Below are 25,801 nucleotides of genomic sequence, written 5' to 3'. Positions count from 1 at the left end.
TGGCCTGCTGTGTTCATCCAGCTCTACACCTTGTTATCACAGCATTCACTGTGGTATTTTCCCAGAAAATCACTGCTGGCACCTTGTGGTATCTGCCACCTTGAGTCTGTGGAGCTGGACAGGGGTTGTTTGAGGGAGATCACTACCCCCAATTCTCTGCTATCTTCGTTTTCTCCGAGGCCTATCTAGTGATTAGTAGGAGATGATACATCACTGTAGAGCATTTACAGGTTAGCAAGAATGTAAATTAGGTGAAAGCAATAAGTACAACTACATTTGGTCAGGCATAATTGCTAGGACCTTATGGAGCTGGTACAGACCCATCTGTTTTGTCCAAAAGCTAGAATAGAACCCCTATCTCCACTCAAAGTGTGTGACATCAGTAGAATGGGTGGAGTCAATACAACATGAACATTAACCCCTTCAGAACCATTACCTTATTCAACACTTGCAGGCTGAATGGCCAGCAGTCATTCTACAATAGTTATGATGATGGTCCCTATCTCAGTAGAAGGAGGGAGACAGCACATAACCCGCATTTGACTTTACTCACTCTGCTGAGTTGTCCCAAGCTAAGATAGTTCTATATTACTGAATCTTGGCTGTGCCCTTGGCCCTCTCATTGCTAGAATGACACACATAGTCCCACAACAGCAACTATGCCAGTTCTAGACAAGGTCTGGTAGGGGCATCTGTGATTGGGATCGGGTTTCTGGGAGTGGGAGAAGGGATATTGGCTGATGGGGGGTGATGTTTGGGAGAAGGGCTGTGAAATAACTCCACAGAGGCCCATATCCCAACACCAAGTCTCCCTTTATTTACAATATGAACAGTACTTGATTTAGTAATACTACTTCATTCAGAGTCAGGTACCAAAGTGTCAGTATCTCGATACTCACCCTTTTTTATATGTCAGCCAGGGCTCCCTGATTAGACCAGATTAACAGCCCCAATCAGGGTGTCCAGCTGGCTGAGCTCATTCCAATCACCACAGGGTGTTGGGTATTGGGAGAGAGTAAATTGGGTGATGAGAGGGTGGAGTTTCAGAGAAGGGATGTTGGGTTATGGGAGGGGGGTGCTAGAAGGGGTACTGGACATTGAGAGTGGGATTGGGGTTATTGGAGAGAGGATGAGTGATATTGGGGTAGGTGCACTGGGAGGTGGGTGTTGGAAAGAGGTGGTGGTGTTGAGAGTGTTGGGAAGTTTGTATTAGGTGATGGTGGTGGTGATGGTGTTGGATTTTGGGAGGTTGGTGTTGGGTGTTGGATAATGGCAGTGATAAGGGTGGGAATGTTGGGAGAAGAGTTATTGGATGATGGAGGTGGGATTGGTTGGTGGGAGAGTGGGTTTTTGGATGTTGTTCTGGGAGCATCTGGAGTGTGTTATGTGAATGTTTGCCTCTTTCAGATTGTTGCCCCTAAGCGGAGGAAGCTGGAGGAAGCAGAGGCAGAGCTGAAAATCCAAATGGAGAAATTGAATAAAAAGAGGTCAGAGCTGACGGAGATTAAGAGTAAACTAGATCTCCTTCAGAACCAACTCTCACAAAAACTCACTGAAAAGAAGCAACTGGAAGAGAGCATCAAACAGACAGAGTAGGTCTTTTTAATCCCTGAACATCACTCAGCGTACTGCCTTATAGCACTTTATGTGTATGTGTGCGCACGCGTGTGTGTTTTTCTGTGTGCATGATCTCCAAAAAGCTTGATCATCTCCTCCTTGTTTATTTTATTTAGTTCCCAATCACCAGACTGGATCAAGCTCTAAGTCACTATTATTCTGACATTTGAAAACACTAAACATTGTGATCTGCAGTAAATGGCCTTTTCTTTATGTGTAAAGGGTCTTAGCTATCACTGAGAGGAAAGCACATCCTCTAACATCGGAAGGTCTTGTGGGCCAGGTATCTCAGCCAATACCTCACTGTGAGGCTGAGGCAGTGCTACATTGTCAAAAGATGCCATTCTGGATATGAAACATTTAACCACAGCTCCTATCTATCTCCCACTGTATTCTTTGTGAGAACTTGGTATGTACAAATTGGCTTTTGCATTGCATACATTGCAACGTTGACTGTAAAGCAGTTTAGGGCATCCTGCGTTTTTGAATGGCGCTGTATAAATGAATATTCAGCTGTCCACCATCACATGGTGTCTGGAAAGCGGATCGTGTGATAGTGAATGAGAATTCTAAGCTGGAGCTCTAGTTTCCAAGCATTGGGATTGCTGGGAGTGGGACTCAAACATGCTACACCCTGCCTCTTTGTCAAGGCCAGAGATTTGTTCTGCCTTCACACTGTGGTCTCTCAGTCTCCAGCATGAGAAATAATATGAGAAATGACTGCCTTCAGATATTTAATCCAAAAATCTGGAATCTCCAGCCTCACACCTCTCCGCCCACCCACTGTCACAATGACACCATCAATAGAAGCTCCTATCAAACATAATTCAGGAAAGGATGGAAGAATCCAAAACTGTGCTATGGGGGGTGACGGCTGGGAGAGCAGTGCTGTCAAAATGAACTGGCTCAGTATCTCACTGTTGCCTCAGGGGCATCTCGTGGGTTTGCAGCTTCCGTGTTGTCCTCTGTCCCTGCTCACGGGCTCCAATCTGATTTCAGGCTGAAACTGGAGCGAGCTGAGAAGCTGATCAATGGCCTTGGAGGAGAGAAAGAACGGTGGACGAGTATTTCAGAGCATCTGGAGGCGACATACCAGAACATTATTGGCGATGTTTTATTAAGTGCCAGTGTGGTGGCATACCTTGGCCCCTTCACCCCTGAATTCCGACAGGTAAGGTAGGCTGGCAAAGCCTTTTAATTTCAACACCAATGCTCAGTGTAATTCCATGTGTGAGTGGGAAGAGGATGAGGAATAACATTTAGCTTCTGCTCATGATTGCATTTGAGAATGGACTTTCTGCTTACCACACACAGATTCAACCTAATCATTGCAGAACCATGACTGATGCAGCTTACAGGACAATGGAGGTATTTCGGCGCCTCATACCTATACCAGTACGGTTCCACCATGTCCTAGGGACAAACAGGAGGCAAATATCACTCTGCCCCTCTTTCCAGAGTGATTGAGAGCAACATCAGTGATTCTATACCATGAGCACAATGTAAATGTTCTCAGTCTTCACTGCTTGCTTGCTGCTTTTGGTCAGAGTTACTGACATCAGCAAGGGAGGGTGTCAAAGTGATGTGTCCACCAGCAGGATTCAAGTAACCAGGACCCACCAGCCTAGCCTCCTTGAGCCCCTTCACCCCTCTGACCTGGAAAGAAGATTTCAGTCTTCCCAATTGGAGGAAACTGTGGGTTATCCCAATGACAGAAAGGCACTTTGACAGTGTGGATATAATGGAGAGGTCAAGAGTGGTGGTGGAGCCATCAATGAACAAGTGCAATCTGGAGCCAGTGTGTGGGGATGATGTAGACTTCAACCTGTTTCCTACCTTGTAATGTGAGTTGTGAGGCAGCAGCTGTTGCCTGCAGTTCTGAAAGGGTTAATGTTGGCACTGCTTTAAGATCCACCCAATCTGATGATGACATATAGACTTGGGTGGAGATAAGGCAGATGATCTTATCATCATGAGGAGTGTAGACCCAGATCCACAGACTTCCTCGTAGTCTTTGTGGCAATGTCTAACAAATTAATGTAACTTGGCCTTAGTTCGTCTACCTACACCTTTGCAATAACCTGCACCTTGTTGAGATAAGAGCCTCTCCTTATTAAGACTCACTAGTCTTTGTTCCTCTATCACTGTAAACCAGAAAGACCCTTAGGCTCAGTCAATGAATAAGGGTTGCCGGCAGTATCTTCTTATCCACATCCAGAAACATCCACTCCCTTTACAATTGACACTCAGCAGCAGTGTATACTAGCTACAAGATGCACTGCAGAAATTCGCCAAGGCTCCTTAGACTGCACCTTCCAAACCAACGATCACTTCCATCTAGTAGGACAAGGGCAGAAGATACATGGGAACACCACCCCCTGCAAGTTCCTCTGCTAGCAACTCATCATATAGTGAACATGTATGCACATGGAGGTTTGCCATGAGCAGCTGCTTAATCTGTTTTCAATTGCAGGAACTGCATCTTGTAAAGATTTCATCTGTTGGGTTGGTATTCATTTTCTTTGCAGAATGTTTTGGGAGAATGGTTGGATATGTGCAAACAGAAACAGATCCCAGTCTCCAGTGTCTACTCCTTGTTGAATACATTGGGGGACCCTGTGAACATTATGGAGTGGCAACTGCATGGACTTCCACGGGACACGTAAGCATTTTTCTCCCAAAGGATCTGCCAGGAATGTCAGAAGTCATTGGCCTCGGTCTCTAAAACAACTTTCCTGTCCCCTCAGATTCTCAGTGGATAATGCCATCATCGTGACCTCAGCTCAGCGCTGGCCACTCATGATTGACCCCCAGGGTCAGGCTAATAAATGGGTCAAAAACATGGAGAAATCCAACAAGCTTCGTGTCAGCAAACTGACTGAGTCTGACTGTGTTCGAACCCTGGGGAACTGCATTCAGGTCAGGATCCTGTATTCTGTTGTCTGGCCAAACCTCTTCCAGCTGAATCTTCACCAGATCTGAGAACTCTTGAGAGTGTATACACTCACTGTCTGACCCCTGGACTGGCCTTTCACAGGGATCAGTTGGAGATCGGAGAGTGACAACAGATTTCAGAACTTGCTGTTTTACTCCTTGTCAACAGAGAAGCAGGGGTCAAAGGTCATCCGGGAGTGGGAGGTGGATAATTTAAAAATACTTCAGTATCTCTGTCTTGATTTATCCCCCATATATTTGTTATAAATTGAAATCTAACCTTCAGGACCTGCGTCATTAGATCTCTAGATTAACCATAAATCATTTCAGTTCACACCCTAATTAGCATGAGACCCTATCATGTCCATTCCAACTAACAGTGGGTATCACATTGACAAACTATGTGACTCAGGATAAAACTATGAGTTATATTTATCAAGAACTAATAGCCAAAGGTTTTCATGCAATTCATTTTTGGGTCAGATCTTTTTAGAATATTTGAAATGTACACAGTATCCGCAATGACAGAGACATTATTTGTCAGGCACTACCCAAACGTACCCAGCTCCAACATCAACATGTCCCATAATATTCATTCCAAATGCATCAGAGTGGAAAACCCTATCACATCTGGACAATATCCAGTTTTGGGTTGATATGCAGCAATGACAATTTGCACCATGTAAGTGCCAGACAATGACCACCTCCAACAAAAGAGAGCCTTTACCATCTCCTTTAATTAGCAATGGTATTACCATTATTGAATTTCCTACTATTACCATCCTGGGGGTTAGCATTGACCAGAAACTAAACTGGACTACCATATAAATACAGTGGCTACAAAGGCAGGTCAGGGGCTAGGAATCATGCAGTAAGTAACTTAGCCTCCTGACTCCCCAAAGCTTGTCCACCATCTACAAGGCACAAGTCAGGAATGTGATGGAACACTCCCCACTTGCCTGAATGAGTGCAGGTTCAACAATACCAAGAAGCTCAACACCATCCAGGATCAAACAACCTGCTCGACTGGCACCACATTCACAAACATCCATTTCCTACACCACCTTGAAGTACAACAGTAACAGGTGCATGGGAACACCTCTACCTCCAGGATCCCCTCCAAGCCCACTCAGAAATATATCACCTCTCCTTTACTGTTTACTGTGCACCCCAAGGACGGCAGCAGTTCAGGAAGGCAGCTCACCACACCTTCTCCAGGCCAGTTATAAATAGACAACGAATGCTGGCCTAGCCAGTGACCCCTAAAACCCCTGTGAAAGAATGAAAGAAAACCGTAATAGAACAAAAATAGTATTCTCCAATTGATAACATCAATAATGCTGGGATTGTTGAGGCTTTACAACAGATTATAGCTCTTGGAAACCCATTTTATATCTTTCCCTATTTTTATTTTGATGATAAGTCAATGAATTGTTGCTGAGGAAAATAAATGATAAATCGATGTGATCGAAAGTCATGCAAAGCAAGGCCAAGGGAGATGGTCTGGTACATGTGAAGCTTTGGGATACAGAATATCTCATTAGATATCACTGCTTAAAGTTGTAGTCCAACCTTAAGAATGTGAAACTTCTAAGCAAACATCATGCCCAGAGTTGATTCCAAAGATGAACCACCTTCTACTTACCCATGAGATAGTAGGAACTGCAGATGCTGGAGAATCTGAGATAACAAGGTGTAGAGCTGGATGAACACAGCAGGCCAAGCAGCATCAGAGGAGCAGGAAGGCTGACGTTTCAGGCCTAGACCCTTCTTCAGAAATAGGGGAGGGGAAGGGGGTTCTGAAATAAATAGGGAGACAGGGGGAGGCAGATAGAAGATGGATAGAGGAAAATATAGGTGGAGAGGAGACAGACACGTCAAAGAGGCAGGGATGGAGACAGCAAAGGTGAGTGTAGGTGGGGAGGTAGGGAGGAGATAGGTCAGTCCAGGGAGGATGGACAGGTCAAGGGGGCGGGATGAGGTTAGTAGGTAGGAGATGGGGTGGGGCTTGAGGTGGGAGGAGAGGATAGGTGGGAGGAAGGACAGGTTAGGGAGGCGGGGACGAGCTGGGCTGGTTTTGGGATGCGGTGGGGGGAGGGGAGATTTTGAAGCTTGTGAAGTCCACATTGATACCATTGGGCTGCAGGGTTCCCAAGCGGAATATGAGTTGCTGTTCCTGCAACCTTCGGGTGGCATCGTTGTGGCACTGCAGGAGGCCCAGGATGGACATGTCGTCTGAGGAATGGGAGGGGGAATTGAAATGGTTTGTGACTGGGAGGTGCAGTTGTTTAGTGCGAACCGAGCATAGGTGTTCTGCAAAGCGGTCCCCAAGCCTCCGCTTGGTTTCCCCGATGTAGAGGAGGCCACAACGGGAACGGCAGATACAGTATACCACATTAGCAGATGTGCAGGTGAACATCTGCTTGATGTGGAAAGTCTTCTTGGGGCCTGGGATGGGGCTGAGGGGGGAGGTGTAGGGGCAGGTGTAGCACTTCCTGCGGTTGCATGGAAAAGTGCCGGGTGTGGTGGGGCTGGAGGGGAGTGTGGAGCAGACAAGGGAGTCACGGAGAGAGTGGTCCCTCCGGAAAGCAGATAAGGGTGGGGAGGGAAAAATGTCTTTGGTGGTGGGGTCGGATTGCAGATGGCAGAAGTGTCGGAGGATGATGCGTTGGATCCGGAGGTTGGTAGGGTGGTACGTGAGGACGAGGGGGATTCTGATTTGGTTGTTATTGCAGGGAGGGGGTGTGAGGGATGAGTTGCGGGAAATGCAGGAGACACGGTTGAGGGCGTTCTCAACCACTGAGGGGGGGATGTTGCGGTCCTTGAAAAACGAGGACATCTGAGATGAACGGGAGTGGAATGCCTCATCCTGGGAGCAGATGTGGCGGAGGCGAAGGAATTGGGAATAGGGGATGGCATTTTTGCAGGAAGGTGGGTGGGAGGAGGTGTATTCTTGTTATCTTCTACTTACCCATTGCTGATTTCACCCCATTCCTCAACTACTCCATATGAAACCTTGCTCTCATTAAACAGATCAAGGAGTAATCAATCAGCAATTAGTAAGCTCAACAAAATCAAATGTTAAATTATTTCTTTTCAAACCCAGATATCAGGAAACGAAAACAAAAATCAAATCAGTTAGACAACTTTCAGACTGTCTTCACCGCCATTTTTCTCTCTTCCCTCAGATGGCTACAAACAGCTAAAAATAGCACTCAATTTAATAAGCACGATAGGTGTGTTTGTGGAATTTGTAATAAGTTAGTGATTCACCATTATATGCCTGCCAGGTGCTTTCCCCCACACACCTCTCAACCTCTCCCAGTCTAGGGTTCAGGTTCTGCTTCAATTCCCGCAGTTGGGAATTTCACATGGACCTCGGAAGCCGTGGTCTTGCAGCTCCTGTTAACATTGAGCTTTTCCTGATGATGAGTGTGGAGTTCCCTCTGCTCTGCCCCAGTCGTCAAGTTAAAAGTGAAGATTAAACATCGTCCAGTGAACAATGTGACCCTCCAGTACTGCAACTCTGTTTATAAAATGCTGAAAATGATACAGTATTTGTAGGTGCTGATTAAATGCACCAAGTAAGAACCATCTGAATCATATTGCAATACTGTCAGGGCCATCAAAGACTGATGTTGAGCCAATCAGACAAGATGGTGCTCCAGTTCAGTTCAGAAGGGTACAAGTAGAATGTACCAGCTGATGTGACCATTCAGGTCTCTAACATTCCCTATCTTAGCACGCTGTCTAAATTATTAATTTCTATCTTCTAGTTTGGAAATCCAGTTTTAATTGAAAATCTTTCGGAAGAGCTCGATCCCATTCTGGAGCCATTGCTGCTGAAGCAAACTTTTAAACAAAGAGGGATGGACTACATTCGCCTCGGAGAAACGGTCGTACAATACTCAAAAGATTTCAAGCTCTACATGACCACCCGGCTTCGAAACCCCCATTACCTCCCAGAGGTTTCAGTCAAGGTAGACCCACCAATCAGTTCACATCAAAACAGGGACAGCCAGAGTTGGTTTGGTGCAAAAATCAAGTTGGTTATTCCTTATGAACATTTCCAACAGACCTGAGCTGGTGAATCCCTCCAATCAGTCCTGTCATCTGTTACAGCCAGAGGGATATAGAACAGAAGCCACAAGCTGGAGGCCTGTAGACCTGTCACCTGCCCTTTCTCCTACTATGTGGCCCAGCAGGATCCGAATATGGGAACAGTGCCCTGTCAGTGTCCTTAGGAGTGCCTGCTAAACACTGGGGTTTAGTCACAGCTGCATTTGCTGATGTGGCGACTGCAAAGGGCCCTCTCCCTACATCTCCACATACGGGTCAGCAACACAACAGTGTTATTGGAGCTGGTTCACCTCAAGGGTGTGGCAGTGCTTACGGAGAAACAAATGGAGTTAACATTTGGGCCCGATATAACACTTCTTCTAAACTGAGGGGAGGTAGAAACATGTCATGTTTTATAATGTCGGAAAAGGAGGAGAAGAACATGCAGATAGGAAGGAAGGTTAGGGAAGGTTAGAGGGTGAGGGACATTACAGATCACAAGCGGCACAGTACAAAAGGCAAAGTGGGATTAATAGTTTTAGAGAAGGCACACAACATAGATGCAGAGTAGTTATTAATAGCAGAGGAAAGGTTTGCCCTGAGCGAAAATGAAACATGAAAGTGCAGTACAGACACTCGAGAGAACAAAAGTATCAAAATAGAGGACAGAGTTCATGCTCTGAAGATGTTGAATTTAATGTTGAATAAAAGGATGTAAAATGCCTGAAAGTATGGAAGCCTTGCACAATTGTACAGGACATTGGTGAGACAACACTATGACAAAGTGTTAGTCTGCTTATCTAAGGAGGGATATACTTACATTGCAAACAACTCAAAGAATATTTACTAGACTGATTCTTGGGCTGAAAGGCTTTTTTCATTCAGTCACAGAACATGGGCTTTCCTTTATTGTCCATTCCAAACTGCCTTAGGGGAGTGAATGCTGAGTTGCCTTCTTAAAACTGCAGTCCATGGAGTATAGGGACACCCAGAGTGCTGTAAGGCAGGAATTTCCAGGATTGTGACTCAACAACAATAAAGAAACAATAAAATAGTTGTTAATCAGGATGGTGAGTGGCTTGGAGGAGAGCTTACAGGGGGTGGTGTTCCCAATTGTCTGTTCCCCTTGTCCTTCTAGATGGAGGTGTTGTCAGAGGAGCCGTTCTAAGTTACTGCACTGCATCTTTTGGATAGTACGCACTGCTGCTATTGAGCATCGGTGGGGGAGGGAGTGAATGCTGATAGATGTGATGCCGATCAAGTGGGTTACTTTGTCCTGGATGATGTCAAGCTTCTTGAGTGTTGTTGGAGCTGCACACATCCAGGCAAGAAGGGAGTATTCCATCACACTCCTGACTTGTTCCTTGTAGGTGGTGGTCAGTTAATGGATGCTGGAGTGTTCAACAATGGTAAAGTGTAAAGAAGCAATGGCTGGATTCTCTCTTGTTGGAGATGGTCATTGCCTGGCACTTGTGCAGCATGAATGTTACATGGCACTTATCAGTTCAAGCTTGGATGTTGATCAAGTCATGCTGCATTTGGACAGAGTCTGCTTCAATATGGAGGAAAGGTCATTGATGAAGATGACCGGGCCTGTGAAATACTCTGAAAAATTCCTGCAGAGATGTCCTGGACCTGAGGTGACGGACTTCCAGCAACCGCAACCATCTTCCTTTGTGCTAAGACGGACTCTAGCAAACAGAGAGTTTGCCCCCTGATTTCCATTGACTCCAGTTTTGCTAGGGCTCCTTGATGTCATACTCCATCAAATATGACCTCTGGAATTTATCTCTTTTGTCCATGTTTGTACCTAGACTGTAATGAGGTCAGGAGCTGAGTGGCCCTGCTGGAACCCAAAAACGGCGTCACTGATCAGGTTATAGCTGAGCAGGTGCTGCTTGATAGCACTGTTAATGACACCTTCCATCACTTTCCCAATGGTTGAGAGTAGACTGATGTGACAGTAATTGGTCAAGTTGGATTTGTCCTGCTTTTTGCGGTTGCCTTATGAAGAAATGTTGAGTAGGTTGGAACAAAACTCATTGGCCTTCAGAAGTGTGAGATTATCTTATTAAAACGTAAGAGATTCTGAGAGGGCTTAACAAAGTCCATGCTGAGAGGATATCCACTTGTTGGAAATCTAGAATCTGGGGGCACCATTTCAAATAAGCAATTTCTCAATAAAAAGTTGAGGAGAAATTTATGCTGTCAGAAGATTATTAATCTTTGGAATGCTCTCTCCAAGAATGTGTTAAAGGGTGAAATAGACAGATTCACAATTTACAAGGAAGTAGAGGGTTATGAGGACAATGGCAGGAGAGTCAGTCATGTTCTTTTGGGAGGTCAGAACAGGCTTGAGGGGCTGAATGGCCTACTCCTAATGCTATAGTTCTATGGTTCAAAGTCCAAGGCTTGTGAGCTTACACATGTGCTCACCAAATATCAGTCAAACATCCAATGGGAGAAAGGACGGACAGGTTAGGGAGCCAGTCTGCACCTCCCAGTCGCGAACCATTTCAACTCCCCCTCCCATTCCTCAGACGACATGTCCATCCTGGGCCTCCTGCAGTGCCACAACGATGCCACCCGAAGGTTCCAGGAACAGCACCTCATATTCCGCTTGGGAACCCTGCAGCCCAATGGTATCAATGTGGACTTCACAAGCTTCAAAATCTCCCCTCCCCCTACCACATCCCAAAACCAGCCCAGCTCGTCCCCACCTCCCTAACCTGTCCGTCCTTTCTCCCACCTATCCCCTCCTCCCACCTCAACCCCCACCCCCATCTCCTAACTACCAGCCACATCCCCGCCTCCTTGACCTGTCCGTCGTCCCTTGACTGACCCATCCCCATCCTAACTCCCCACCTACGCGCACCTTTACTGGCTCCACCCCTGCCTCTTTGACCTGGCCGTTTCCTCTCCACCTATCTGCTCCTTTATCCATCTTCTATCCGCCTCCCCCTCTCTCCTTATTTATTTCAGAATCCCCTACCCCTCCACCATTTCTGAAGAAGGGTCCAGACCCGAAACGTCAGCTTTCCTGCTCCGCTGATGCTGCTTGGCCGGCTGTGTTCATCCAGCTCTATACCTTGTCGTCTCAGATTCTCCAGCATCGGCAGTTCCTACTATCAAAGAAGAACTTGTACCTGTTTCCAACGCACACCATTAGCAGGCAGTGAGAGTGGGAGAGATTCCTGCTCAGCCACAGCTTTGGGTGTCATTGGAACCTCAGCCAGTGCCATTGATAGCTCCATGCAACATCCATGTAAAAGTGGATGTTGCCACACCACAGCAACTGTGTCACACAAAGTGATGTGTAACTCACCACCACCTTTACTGTGTTCTTTCAGAAAGGAAGCATTCACACTTGCTATGGGCAGGCACGGTGCCAATTCAAAGTGACATCTTTGCCTTTTCAGGTCACTCTCCTGAACTTCATGATCACATCGGTCGGTTTGGAGGACCAACTGCTGAACATCGTCACGGCAAAGGAGAAACCAGAACTGGAGGAAAAGAAGAAAGCTCTTTATCTGGAAAGGGCACAAAACAGGTACTAATGGAAACAGCAGCATCAGATCCAGAGTCACAGCAAAGATTCTGTGCAGTCATACTGTCACACACTGAAACCAAACCAGATGCTGGCACAAAAACATTAAGTTTGACAAGGTTTATCACCTGAAACAGTGGTAAATGTAAATGATTCTTAACCGTTTTACACAAGTTTTAGCATTGATAAGGAAGCAGATCGCTTAGGAACCTGCAATGGGTAATGTGAGCTGCATAGAGCTCTGCTTAGACCCAGCTTGAGGATGGCACTCAGTCTGGGCACCGCTCTTCAATAAGCACTTACTCACCTTGGAGGGGCTGCTGTGGACATTCACTAGAGTGATCAATTATAGGCATGAATTCCTTAAACCAGGCTTATATTCCACTGAGCTCAGAAGGAGAGCTAATTGAGGTGTTCAAGATGTTTAAAGGGATTTTAAACTTTATGGAGAGAAACTGTTTTGTCTGGTCACAGAGTGCAGCACAAAGCGGTAGTTTTATCATTACAAATTGCCCATTCTAGAAGCTCAGAGTGAAATCACAAAGCAATTTTTCACTGGCAAGTATAGGAACTCCCTCCTCCTCCTATGGATACATGGGAAGACCTTGGTCTGATTAAACTCAGTCGTAGTTGAGAAACAATATCCTTAACCTCCGACTAAACATTTTAGACTATAGGACATAAAATGTGGAAGCAGACGTAGGCCATCCAGCCCATCGAGCCTGTTCCACCATTGATTACGAATATGGCTTATCTGATCATTCTTAACTCCACTTTCTTGCCTTTTCCCTCTAACATCGTAACCTTCAGGACTGCTCATGGGGTTCAACAATTTCAGGGTCTAACCTTTGTCCTCATATTACAGGCTGCAACTTGTTGCTCATGATTCCACATTTCCCTTTCACACCAGCTTGAAACCCACCTTATTTATTTAATTATTCATTCCATTCTCCCTTTTACCTCCCCTGCCTTCTACCCGATCACAGTCTTTCCCATTGTCCCTACATTTACCCACTTTTTCTGACTCTGTACTGGGTTAAACCCTGCTACATCTCAAACTTTGTTTTTGACTTGGATGACCCACCATATACTGAAACATACTGGAGTTTTGAGTTGGGTTCAGGAACATATGTCTTTCTGAACATTCCAAAGAAGGGTCACCAGGACCTGAAACGTTGACTCTGCTTTCTCTCCATGGATGCTGCCAGACTTGCTGAGTTTCTCCAGCAATTTCTGTTTTTGTTTCTCATTTCCAGTATCCATAGTTTTTGCTTTTTCCATTATGTCTAGTCCTGAGGGCCCAGGTAATAACTTAGTGACTAATGCTGTTCCCAGTGGTAGGTTCCACTCTATAGGCCGCAGTTAAAGATGGAGAAGTGGGGGCAGTGAGGAGGAGACTGTAGCGTTTCACTAAAATCCAGCCCATCAGCACTAGGTCACCTTATCTGAATAAAGTATGGCCCATTTCCTTCAACCCCTATCACCACGCGTCTGATGACTGATGCTACTTTCAATACTTTGTTCTGCTCAGGAAGCTTCTAAAAGAAACCGAGGATCAGATCTTAGAGGTGCTGTCCATGTCACAGGGGAATATCCTGGAGGATGAGCGGGCCATCGATATTCTGTCATCCAGCAAACAGCTCTCACTGGAAATCCTAGAGAAACAGCAAGTCACAACACAGACAGAGAAGCAGATTGATGAAACCAGGGATGGCTACAGGCCTGTGAGTCCATTGCTCATTTGGCATTCTAGAATCTTCTATGCATTTCCAGTTTAGAAGAATTTATTTGCCCAGCGATTGATGTCAGATTGCTTTGTGTTTAATCAGACAGTTGATGAATGTTGCAGCGTCTTGTGAAAGTAAAGACATATAGGAACATAGGAATGAGGAATGGGAGTAGGCAACTCAGCCCTTTGAACCTGCTTCGACATTTAACACGATCCTGGCTAATCTTATCCTGGTCTCAACTCCATTTTCCTGCCTGCTCCCCTTCTTCTTGCTTTTCATCAGAAACACATCAACTTCTTTCTTGAATCTGTTGATTGATCCTGCCTCCGCTACACTCTGGGGCAATGAGCTCCACAGATTCACAACTCTCTGAGAGAAGTAGTTTCTCCTCATCTCAGTTTTGAACCTATCTCCTCTCACTCTGTATCTTTGATCTCTTGTTTGAGACTGTCCCACAAGGTAAATACTACTACAGGATTTTGTGGTATTAAAAATGAATCTGTTTCTTAGTGAGATAATTGATCTCAACAAAGCTCAGTCCAGAGCTACGCGGAACCCATGGAAACAACCTTGCAGTCCCAAAACCCCCAGTGACCATTATTGTTAGCTTCCTGCCTCTGAGCCACTATTGGATCCAACTTTCTCTTGAATCCCATGAGCTGTTAATTTCCTATCCAGTCTTCCCCATGGAGCCCTATCAAAAGCCAGGCTAAAATCCATCAAGACTGCATCAAATACACTACCCTCTCTGACCCTCCTTGTCACCTCAAATTTCAATCAAATTAGTCAGATGCGACTTTCCTTTACAAATCCATTTGGCTGTTTTCAGTTAGTCTATACTTTTCTAAATGACAATTTATTCTGTCCTTCAGAGTTTTTCCCAATAATTTGCCCAGCACTCAGGTTAGGCTGAATTACTCACTCAATCTCTCCTCTCTTTTTAAACAATGTTATCTGTTCTCTAGCACCACACCCATAGCTGAGAGGATTGGAAAATGATAGTCAGAATCTCCTTTGCTCCTCTCCTCCTGGGATACATTTCAGCCGGCCCTGGTGATTTACATTTCCAAAGATATAAATAAGCTAATAGTTCCTCATTAATGTTGTTTATCATCTCTAAAAATTTACACTCCTCTTCCTTAACTGTCATGTCATCCCTCACTTTTGTGATGACACACACAAAGTATTCATTAAAAACAATTTCTGTGTCGGCTGGCTCCACACACAAGTTATCTCTTCAGTCTCCAATCAGGCTGACTCCTCCCTCAGTTACCCTTTTGTTCTTTATGTATTTCTGAAACATCTTTGCAATTCTCTTGACAACTTCTTTTCATACCATCTCTTTTCCTAATTTCCTTATTAATTTCACCTCTAGATTTTTCATACTCCTCCAGGCTTCCTGCAGTTTTGAGCTTCTGGCATCTGATATTAGTCTTCTTTTGTTTTATTTCATCTCTTTATACAATTATGCTCTTGGTATCCTGAAGAGTTGAGGTCCAGATTTATTTGTGGGAATATATTTATTCTGCGCCCTCTCTGTCTCTGTCAACCTCTGATGTGGCACAGGCTTGGAAGGCCGAAGGGCCTGTTTCTGTGCTGTTCTCTGTTATTTTCAAGTAGTTGTCTCTAGTTCATTTTTGCTTAGTCACATCTCATCTTTGTAAAACTGGCCTTTCCCTAAATTGAGAACTTTTACTTTTGGTCTAATTTCTGTCCATTTCCATAGCTATTCTAAATCCAGCTGAATTATGAGCACAACCACAAATATGCTTTCCCACTGATGCTCCTTTCCTCTGCCCAGCTTCATTCTCAAAAATCCCAGAGGTGCCCTTTCTTTTAGGTTTGCCCTGGCAGAAAGGCCTCTCTGTCTCTCTGACTGTGGAATCCTCCCTCCTACCATATAGCTAACTCAGCCATGGGAACTTGGACATGCATCTGATTACTGATTCAAGTCATAGATGTGTCAGATTCCTGCGAAACCTGTCTGACAGTGACCCATTCCCTCTCTGCCTTTTGCTTTAATTCATTCATGGGATAAGGGTATCTCTGTCTAGACCAGCATTTATTGCCCATCCCTAATTGCCCAGAGGACATTTAACAGTCAACCACGTTGCTGTGGGTCTGGAGTCACATGTAGTCCAGACCAAGTAAGGGTGGTGGTTGCCTTCATTACTGAGCAGATGGGTTTTTCTGACAATTGACAATGGTCTCATGATCATCATCAGACTCCTAATTCCAGATTCTTATTCAATTCAAATTCCACCATCTGCCGTGGTGGGATTCGAACACAGATCCCCAGAACATTACCAGGTTTTCTGGATTAGCAGTCCAGTTATAATACCACTAGGACATCACCTCCATTTCTGCTCATCCCCACTCTCCAACTTCTCCTCACATTCCCCCCACCCCACCCTCCCTTCAACTGCCCTTAAACATACTATCCTCAGAGCTCCTGGAGGCTAGACAGCCAAGAGGTAAATTATAGATAATTTACCTATATGCAAATTATATTCCTATACAAAATGTATATACCCATATAATTAACATATAGAGTATTTAGGTGGTTGTTTGTGATTGGCAGATTCGATGGGCAGGGGAGCCTTTTTCTGTGCTGTAGACCTCATTAACTCTGAAGCTGCTGCTGCTGCTTTGATGCAATCCTCAATTGTCTCTCTGACCTCAATTTATTTTCCATTTTTCCTGTGCTTTATTTTGTTTCTGCCATTTTATGTCAGACTCTTGATCCCAGCCTTTTATATCTGATCATTGATCCTGCAGTTATAAATAAAACCCTGATTTTCCCCATTTTCTGTCCAATCTCTGATCCCCATCCTGCTATCTGAATCCTGCTCTGCTCCTATTAAGACCATAAGAAATAGGATCATGAGTAAGCTGTTTGGCCCAAGAGCCTGCTTCAGCATTCAGTAGGATCATGGCTAATCCAATATTCGTCACGTCCAATTTCCTGCCTTTTCCCTGTAATCTTGATTCCCGTACTGTCAAAAATCTATCTATTTCAGCCTTAAATGCACACAACAACTCAGCCCCAAATCATTCTGTCACAAGGAGTTCCAAAGACTCACAACCTTCTGAGAGAAGAAATTCCTCCTCATCTCAGTCTTAAATTCATGTTCCTTTATCCTGAGACTGTGCCCTCGGCCTGGACTCTTCCATGAGGGGAAACATCCTCTCAACATTTACCCTGTCAATGCCATTAAGAGCCTAAATGTTTCAATGAGATCACTTTTCATTCTTCTAAGTTCCAGTAAATAGAGCCTCAATCTCTTTAATCTTTGTTCATAAAACAATCCCTCCATACCAGGGATCATCCTAGTGTACCTTCTCTGAACTGCATCCAATGAAATGATATCATCCAATGAAATGGTACATTCACTTCCTTCCTCCAAATCATTAATGTATATTGCACAGCGTGGCGGTCCCAGCATTGAGCCCTGTGGAACCCCACTGGTTATAGATCGTTAACCTGAAAAATAACTTTTTTTCCCAAACACTGCTTCCTTCCCATGAAACAATTCTGTATCCATGTCAATATAGTACCTTCAACACCACAGATTCATCTTATGACTTAACCTTTTGTGAGGTAACTTGTCGAATCCCTTCTGGAGGTCAAAGTACAACAACTACTGGATCCCCTGTATCCACTCTGTTGAGACTTCGTCAAAAAGCTCTAATAAATTAGTCAGGCATGATTTTCCTTTCATGAAGCCACACTAACTTGCTTGATTAGATTATGATTTTCCAAATGTTCTGCCATTCCTTACTTAATAATGATTCCTATACTTTCCAACAATAGATGTTAGGCCAATTGGCCTATATTTACTTGTCTTTTTGCCTCCCTCCCTTTTTAAATACAGGAATCACATTAGCAGTTTTCCAATCCTCAGGTAGCTGTCCACAATCCAAAGATTTTTTTGGAAAATTACAACCAATGTATCTCTGTAGCTACCTCTTTTAGCATTGTTGAATGCAAGCCATCAGGGCCGGGGGACCTAGCTGCCTTTAGCCCCCATTAGTTTGTCTAATATTACTTCTTCAGTGATGGTGATAGAGTCATAGAGTCAGAGTCATACAGCACAGAAACAGACCCTTTGGTCCAATCAGTCTATGTTGAACATAATCCCAAACTAAACTAGTCCCACCTGCCTGCTTCTGGCCCATATCCCTCCAAAACCTTCCTATTCTTTTAAACGTTGTAATCGTACCCACATCCACCACTTCCTCATGGTACGTAATTCCTCCCTGGAATTCTTTAGCATTAATGGAAAGTTCGAAGTATCTTCCACCATAAAGACTAATGTAAAATATCTGTTTAACTCCTCTGCTATTTCCATGTTCCCCATAACTACCTCCCCAAATTCATTTACTAGGAAGCCCATGTTCATTTTGACCACTGTCTTGCTTTTGATATAAAGAAGCTCTTATTGTCACTATTTATATTCCTCACTTGTCATTTATTTTCTCTCTTTTTATTATCTTTTTAGGCCTCCCTTGCTGGATTCTGAATTTATCCCTGTCTTCGGGCTATCACTGACTTTGGCCTCCTCACATGCTTTCTCTTTCAACTTAATACTCTCCTTAACTTCCTTGGTTAGCCATGGTTGGTTTATCCCTCTCTTAGAATCTTTGCTCCTTACTGAGATGTATTTTTGCTGAGAGTCAGGACTTACCTCTTGCAGCAGATGGTGTCACTCTGTCTGCACAGTCTCATCTCCTCCTCCCATTCCTCCCCTAGCAAGATGAGCCTGAGGAAACATTCCCCTCACTCCTGTTTTCCTGGTTCACTTTGTGATTTTCTATATGTTAGCCTGTGTAACACATACCTCAAGAGAGTTGGGTTCTTGTTGAATCAAGTGTGTTGAAGTTTATCAACAATGCTAAATATATCCATGGCTACAATATCTCAGACTTACACAGAGAATGTGGGTTTTGTGCTTATTGATATTGCTGTACATTACATACACACAGCTGACTGACACTACAGTGACTTCTTGATACAAAGAGAGACTCCCATGCCCCTCATTGCCCAAAAACCCAGTGCAGGACCTTCAGTTTCCCATGGTGCTCCCACTGATTCCTCTTGACCCTGCTAACCCCTGAGCCTTCCGAACCCCCACAGAGCCCACAGTCCCTGTTCACCCCCATTGAGAGTCATCCTCCACACTGACTCCCAGTTCCCCACTGACCTCCACTAAGCTCCATTTCTTGCTCCACTGACTATTCTTCATCAACCACCCTTGCCTCCACAACAATCACTGCTCCTGTTGCGTGGATCACTTTGATCAGTGAATAAAGTGATGATTTCTAGCTGTGATGATGAATCGTGCTGACCTATCCTTGCTCCCTCACTGATCTCTTAGTCATAACTCACTTCCTGCTTGTGACTGGAACCGGCTGTCATTTAGAAGAGATCACACCATTAAATGATTGATTGAAATACTGAGTGTATGAGAAGTATCTTACAGGAACTCACGCAGCAGCCATTAATATAATGGACAGAATGAGTGTTCCAGAGCCACACTGCTCCCCACACCTGAGTTTTAAACCTGCTATCTTTGTGTTCTCTTACAGGTGGCAACCCACTCCAGCGTGCTGTTTTTTGTTATTTCTAATTTGGTTTACATTGATCCGATGTACCAATATTCCCTCGCTTGGTTTCTCAATCTCTATATGAACTCGATTGACAAAAGCATCCCTTCTAAACTGCTCCATGAAAGGATAAGCAATCTGAATGAGCACTTCACTTACAGGTAATTACTGGAGTTTGTAATTGTCGTCTAGCCGGCGGAACCTTGTGCGATGTTGCAGTGAGAGGGTAGCACTGGCCAGTATCTGCATCGGAGCTGCCGGAAGTGGAAGGCTATCTTCAGTCTCTCCAGCCCTGGGTCAGGGAAGGAGAAATGAACATCCAGACTTCCAGCCCAGGATCCTCTTTCCAATCCAGTATCCTCTCCAATCTGGGATCCTCACCTAGCCCCGGATCCTCTCCAGTCTGGGATCCTCTCCCAGCCCGGGAGCCTCTCCCAGTTCAGGATCCTCTCCCAGCCTGGGAGCCTCTCCCAGTCCAGGATCCTCTCCAGCTACGACTGGTGGACATGATAGGGGGGGTTTGAGTTTGGACAAAAGTAGCGTTGATCCCTAATTTAATATGACAGCTTATTGACTTTCAGTAGTTTAAAAATCACAATCAGGAATTTGATACAGTTGTAAGCTCCTTACCAGAGCCACTTGAGTTACCGGAATTGTTCAGGGTAAAGCCCATACTTACAGGAAGAGTACAGTCCAGTCAATGGTCAGGCTGAGAGGCTGGTGAGCAAAAAAAAAACACTTCTCGCAAATTCCCAAACGCTGTTGACCGTGGGATGTAGGAAGGATTCTGGATCAGTCCCACTGCAGATGGGGTGAACTCTTAATGTCCCTGATATTAAACTGTTACAAAGAGGGGCACCTTCCTGCTGGGGACTTTAGGTATGAGCAATGAACACCAGTAATGCTTACAGTTGAGAGTGGGTTTTATAAAATCTAAACATCCTCCTGATGTAGCTGAGTAAGAATTGTCTATCTTCCCTTTTCCAGTATCTACCAGAATGTCTGCCGCTCTCTGTTTGAACGGGACAAGATGCTGTTTTCATTCCTACTGTGTATTGGCATTCAGAGGAGTCTGAATCTTGTGAATGATGATGAGTGGTGCTTTCTCCTGACTGGAGGGGTGGCGCTAGAGATCCCATTTGCTAATCCTGCCCCCTGCTGGCTGAAGAACAAGTCCTGGGGGGAAATTGTTCGTCTCTCTACATTTCCTGCTTTCTCTGATTTAAAGAGTCACTTTTGTTCAAAGGTGAGTGTTAAATCATGTAAATATACAGAAATTGCTAGTGGGTATAAAGCAACTCAGATGAAGAGTCACATTGGACTTGAAACACTAATTCTTGTTTCTGTCTCTCCTCAGATGCTGCCAGATCTGCTGAGTTTCTCCAGCACTTTCTGTTTGTAACATAAGGGAGTTATTGTTTGAATTGGAAGGACTATTCTTACAAAGAACTCCAGCACTACATTGTGCTAACTGGAGGCAATCTGTTTTGCCCATCAACTGTAATGAGAGAATCAGGGCAAATGACCTTTGCTCTATTTGACATTTAAACTGAAGCAGCTGTGGCTGCCCACAATGGGCTGGCTAATGGACTTTCAAAATGTTACATCTTTTCAGAGCTTTACCTGGCCAGTGCCAGCTGTGATAGCAGCAACGGTTGTGGTTTCAGGACTGACACTCCACTGCAGTACAGAGGGAGTGCTGCACTGTCAGAGGAGCTGTTTGTTAGATGTACTATTAAACTTAGACTGTATCTGCTACTCGGGTGGTGTAAAAGATCCCATGTCACAACTAGAAAAAGAGCAGTATTGTATGAAGTAATGGCTCTGAAGTGGTTAATGTTCAATGTTCATCTGTTCCACTGATTTCTCCACCCATAGACTATGTGCAACAAGGATATCCATTCCAGCTTTTGGACAGAGCAGATGGATCTGTAAAATTCCTTAAGGTCATAGTCATTCTGCATGACCCAACGCAGTTGTACCTAATGCTGTCACGCAATTTATCTTCTTGTTACTGAAGAACAGTGGTTTTTCTGCCGATACTCTACAGTTGTATATTATCTCCTGCTAATTACTAGATAGGCCCAAGAAGGATTGGTGGCAATAAGCTACCTTAACTAACCCTTACCAGGTACCACATACTGGTATAGAGATAGCGAATAAAACTACATACCAGGAGAGGTCATCTGGGAAAATTATCACAAGGAACAAGGCTCTTCGCAGTGTTTTGGGACAATATTAATTCACTTGAACTAACATCAATAAAACAGATCGTTGTCATTTGCTGTTTGTGAGTCTTCCCATGTTTGAAGTGGCTGCTGCATTTTCCACATCACAACAGTGACTACACTTCAAAACTACCCCAGTGACTGGGAAGTTCTTCGGGAGATCCTGAGCCCGTGACTTTCTTCTGAAGATGGCGGCCGAGTTGGGAGAAACTCCATAGAAATGCAGTCCATAGCAGCACCTGCTAGTCAGAGCTGGCCACCACATTGTTAGGGCGGCATGGTGGCTCAGTGGTTAGCACTGCTGCTTCACGGTACCCGGGTTCAATCCCACCCTCAGGTGACTGTGTGGAGTTTGCACATTCTCCCCATGCCTGCATGGGTTTCGTCCAGGTGCTCCGGTTTCCTCCCACAGTCCAAAGATGTGCAGGCTAGGTGGATTGGCCATGGAAAATTGCCCTTAGTGTTGAGGGATGTCTAGATTAGGTGGATTATAGGGGGATGGACCTGGGTGGGATGCTCTGAGGGCCAGTGTGGACTTGTTGGGCTGAAGGGCCTGTTTCCACACTATAGGGATTCTATAAGGTGTTAACATACAGGATTTCCATTCAACACCCCAGGGACTTGTTTAGCATAGCCTCTGGTTGCTTTGCTTTTGGTTTATTCTAATTGGCAAGCAACACGTTAAGAGTAATGATTGGATATTGCCACCTATCCACAAAGTGAAGAATTATTAGTTCAGTTACATTCTGTAAAATCAGCATAACGTTTAACATTTTAAGCCTAAGTCTTTACTATAATAAAAACTGAAAGACGTGTGGATGCTTGTAAATCAGGAACAAAATCAGAAGTTGCTGGAAAAGCTCAGCAGGTCTGGCAGCATCTGTGAAAAAAAAATCAGAGTTAACGTTTCAGGTCCAGTGACCCCTCCTCAGAACTGATGGTAGCTGGGAAAACATTGGTTTATATGCAGAAAATAGGGAGGGGGATAGGGTAGGGAGTAAACGATAGCATAAAGGATAGAGCCCGAAGAGAGAGAAGAGCAGTTGGATAGACAAAGGAGTTGATAACGATCAGGTTAGGAGGGTGAATAGCTGTTAATGGGGACTGTTAGTGACTAATTTTTCAGTAGTGACAGTGTTACTAACAGTTTCCAGCACAGAGTGAGGCAGAGCTGCTGGAAGAGTTGGCCCACACCCTGGAACACTTGCTTCCTCGGTCTTATGAGGGCTGTGTGTGATCTGTGTTAAAAGAACTATCATCCAGTTCTCTGCCCTATGTCCACATGTCTGTGTCCAGAGCTGCTGGCTCTCCCAGTCCATTCATTGCATTCAGTGGGTGGTATATGTATCCCACCAATGTAGGGGAAGGGGCAGGACCACCAGCTCAAAAGAGTTGCGCTCATCTGAGACTCTGGTAGATCACCCAAACTGGAGACAGGGAAAGCATAGAGCAAGTAGACCTGGGGAAAATGGGCATTAGTCACAACCTGAATCTGTCTAATTTTGGCATGACATCCCAACTAACATCAATATTGAAACAGCATCCCAATGCCACACAGCAGTCTTCTGTGTTTGTGACATCAAAGTTTTCACTGTCAAGATAGTGACACATCTGGCAGTATAACTCTGGTTCCAATTTCTCTCTCAACAGCACCCAATCATCACTCCACCATACTCTAACCAAAATCCAGAATCCTATCGCAAGCTGAACTCTGACATTTGCTTGACTGGTAATACAAATGTGCTCTGAATCAGTGCTTGTTGACTGATCTCTGTTTAATGTCTTCAGCTCCCTGAATGGAAGAAAATCTATGACTCCTCACAGCCCGAGAAAATGTCTTTACCCACTCCCTGGAATGACAATCTGAGCACTTTCCAGTCACTACTTGTGCTACGCTGTATCAGGCCAGACAAGGTTTGTACTCTTGAGTTTGTGTAGATTTGCGAAACTTATCACTTTTCCTGGTTTTACATTCACTGCTACCATTTTAGTCCAGCACCTATATCAAATTAGACCATTATTAAATGTTCATCTATAAAATCTAAACACAAGAATGTATTGGACAGGAACAGGAATGTGCTATGTATTTATATATGTCATGTGTATTCCATACATTCATGTGATGAGGTCAGCACTGGTGAGGCAACATTTATTGCCCATGCCAATTCTCTGATTACCTGGGAAAAGGTGGTGAAGGTGAGCTGTCTTCTCGAACCACTGCAGTCTATGTGCTGTAGGTTGATCCATAATGCCCTTTGGTGGGGAATTCCAGGATTTTGACCCAGCAACAGTGAAAGAATCAACAGATTTCCAAGTCAGGATGATGAGTGGCTTGGAGGGGAACTTGCAGGTGGTGGTGTTCCCAAGTATTGTTGCTCTTATCCTTTAAGGTGATAATCGTGAGTTTGGAAGGTGCTGTTGAAGGAGCATTGGTAAGTTGCTGTCAGGCACCTTATAGATAGGAAAACACTGCTGCTACTGAGTGTGGGTGGTGGAGGGAGTGAGTGTTTGTGGATGTGATGTCAATCGAATGGGCTGTTTTGTCCTGGATGATGTCAAGCAACTTGAGTGTTATTGGAGCTGCATACATTTAGCCAAGTGGGGTGTATTCCATCACCCTGCTGTCTCGTCCCTTGTAGATGGCGGACAGGCTTTGGGGTGTCAGAAGGTGAGTTACTTGGCACATATGTCTTAGCATCTAACCTGTTCTTGCAGTCACAATATTTATATAACTACGTCAGTTCAGTTTCTGATCAATGGTAACTCCCAGGATGTTGATAGTGGGGGATTCTGTGATGGTAACAGAATTGAATGTAAAGGGGTGATGTTTAGATTGTCTCTTGTTAGAGATATAATTGCCTGGCATTTGAGTGGCGTGAATGTTACTTGCCACATGTCAGCCCAATCCTGGATATTGTTAGGTCTTGATGCATTTGAACATGGACTGCTTCAGTATCTGAGGAGTCACGAATGGTGCTGAACATTGTACAATCATTAGTGAACATCCCCACTTTTGACCCTATGATGGAGGGAAGGTCATTGATGAAGCAGCTGAAAGTGGTTAGGCCTGGGACACTGCCCTGAGGAACTACTGCAAAGATGTCCTGGAGATGAGATTGACTGATTTCCAACCACCACAACCATCTTCCTTTGTGCCAGGTATGACTCCAACCACCAGAGAGTTTGCCTGCTGATACCCATTGGTTCCAGTTTTGCTAGGGCTCCTTGATGTCACACTCAGTTGAATGCAGCCTTGATGTCAATGACTGTCACTCTCACCTCACCTCTGGAATTCCGCTATTTTGTCCATGTTTGAACCAAGGCTGTAATGAGATCAGGAGCTGAGTGGCCCTGGTGGATCCCAAACTGGGCGTCGCTGAGCAGGTTATTTCTGAGCAGGTGCTGCTTGATAGCACTGTTAATGACACATTCCATCACTTTACTGATGATCGAGAGGAGACTGATGGGATGGTATTTGGCTGGATTGGATTTGTCCTGCTTTTTGTGTACACCGGGCAATTTTCCACATTGTCATGTAGATGCCAGTGTTGTAACTGTACTGGAACAGCTTGGTGAGGGGTGCAGCAAGTTCTGGAGCACAAGTCTTCAATATTATTGCCAGAATGTTGTCAGGACCCACAGCCTTTGCAGTATCACATTACACTTTATGGTAACACAGCTTTACATGAGCAGTTTCCCCTTAGACCCTCCTCAATTTGCCAACAGTATGTACCAGCACTTCCTCAAGCACATGCTCACTAACTTCATGTCTGACCATCCAATACAGAATGAACAGGGAGCTGAATGCACCATGCCATGAATGTCAACATCAAGAATTTGGTGCATGCTAGAAATCAATGCACGGGGGCTAGGGTACAGGTTATCACTGTAAATAGTTAAGGGGTGCTGCGTATTCAGTGGAGAGGGGGAGAAGGTGCTGCTTATTCAGTGCAGAAGCTGAATGGGATGGGGTGCTCCTTATTCAGTACAGAGGCACAGTGGGATGGGGTGCTGCATGTTCAGTGCAGAGGCACAGTGGGATGGGGTGCTGCATGTTCAGTGCAGAGGCACAGTGGGAT

At 44.8% G+C, this 25,801-nt stretch overlaps 1 protein-coding gene across 2 annotated transcripts in view; it reads left to right on the top strand.

Moving 5' to 3' along the window:
• The window catches only part of LOC109934535 (dynein axonemal heavy chain 3-like), a 429,003-nt gene that overhangs the window by 373,466 nt on the left and 29,736 nt on the right, over positions 1 to 25,801 (top strand). The window contains exons 59-68 of one of the 2 annotated variants that reach the window (XM_048610380.1): positions 1,408 to 1,592; positions 2,617 to 2,788; positions 4,146 to 4,279; positions 4,365 to 4,536; positions 8,328 to 8,531; positions 12,030 to 12,160; positions 13,689 to 13,881; positions 19,477 to 19,655; positions 20,482 to 20,740; positions 23,511 to 23,636. In XM_048610380.1, coding sequence (XP_048466337.1) covers positions 1,408 to 1,592; positions 2,617 to 2,788; positions 4,146 to 4,279; positions 4,365 to 4,536; positions 8,328 to 8,531; positions 12,030 to 12,160; positions 13,689 to 13,881; positions 19,477 to 19,655; positions 20,482 to 20,740; positions 23,511 to 23,636 — 1,755 coding nt within the window. Of the gene's footprint in view, positions 1 to 1,407; positions 1,593 to 2,616; positions 2,794 to 4,145; positions 4,280 to 4,364; positions 4,537 to 8,327; positions 8,532 to 12,029; positions 12,161 to 13,688; positions 13,882 to 19,476; positions 19,656 to 20,481; positions 20,741 to 23,510; positions 23,637 to 25,801 lie in introns of those variants that run through there. The other variant, XR_007264478.1, reaches the window with a different exon arrangement.

Source organism: Rhincodon typus, chromosome 22, assembly GCF_021869965.1.
Source record: "Rhincodon typus isolate 14 chromosome 22, sRhiTyp1.1, whole genome shotgun sequence".
Taxonomy (NCBI): Eukaryota; Metazoa; Chordata; class Chondrichthyes; order Orectolobiformes; family Rhincodontidae; genus Rhincodon; species Rhincodon typus.
This window is presented reverse-complemented; position numbering and strand designations above follow the sequence as displayed.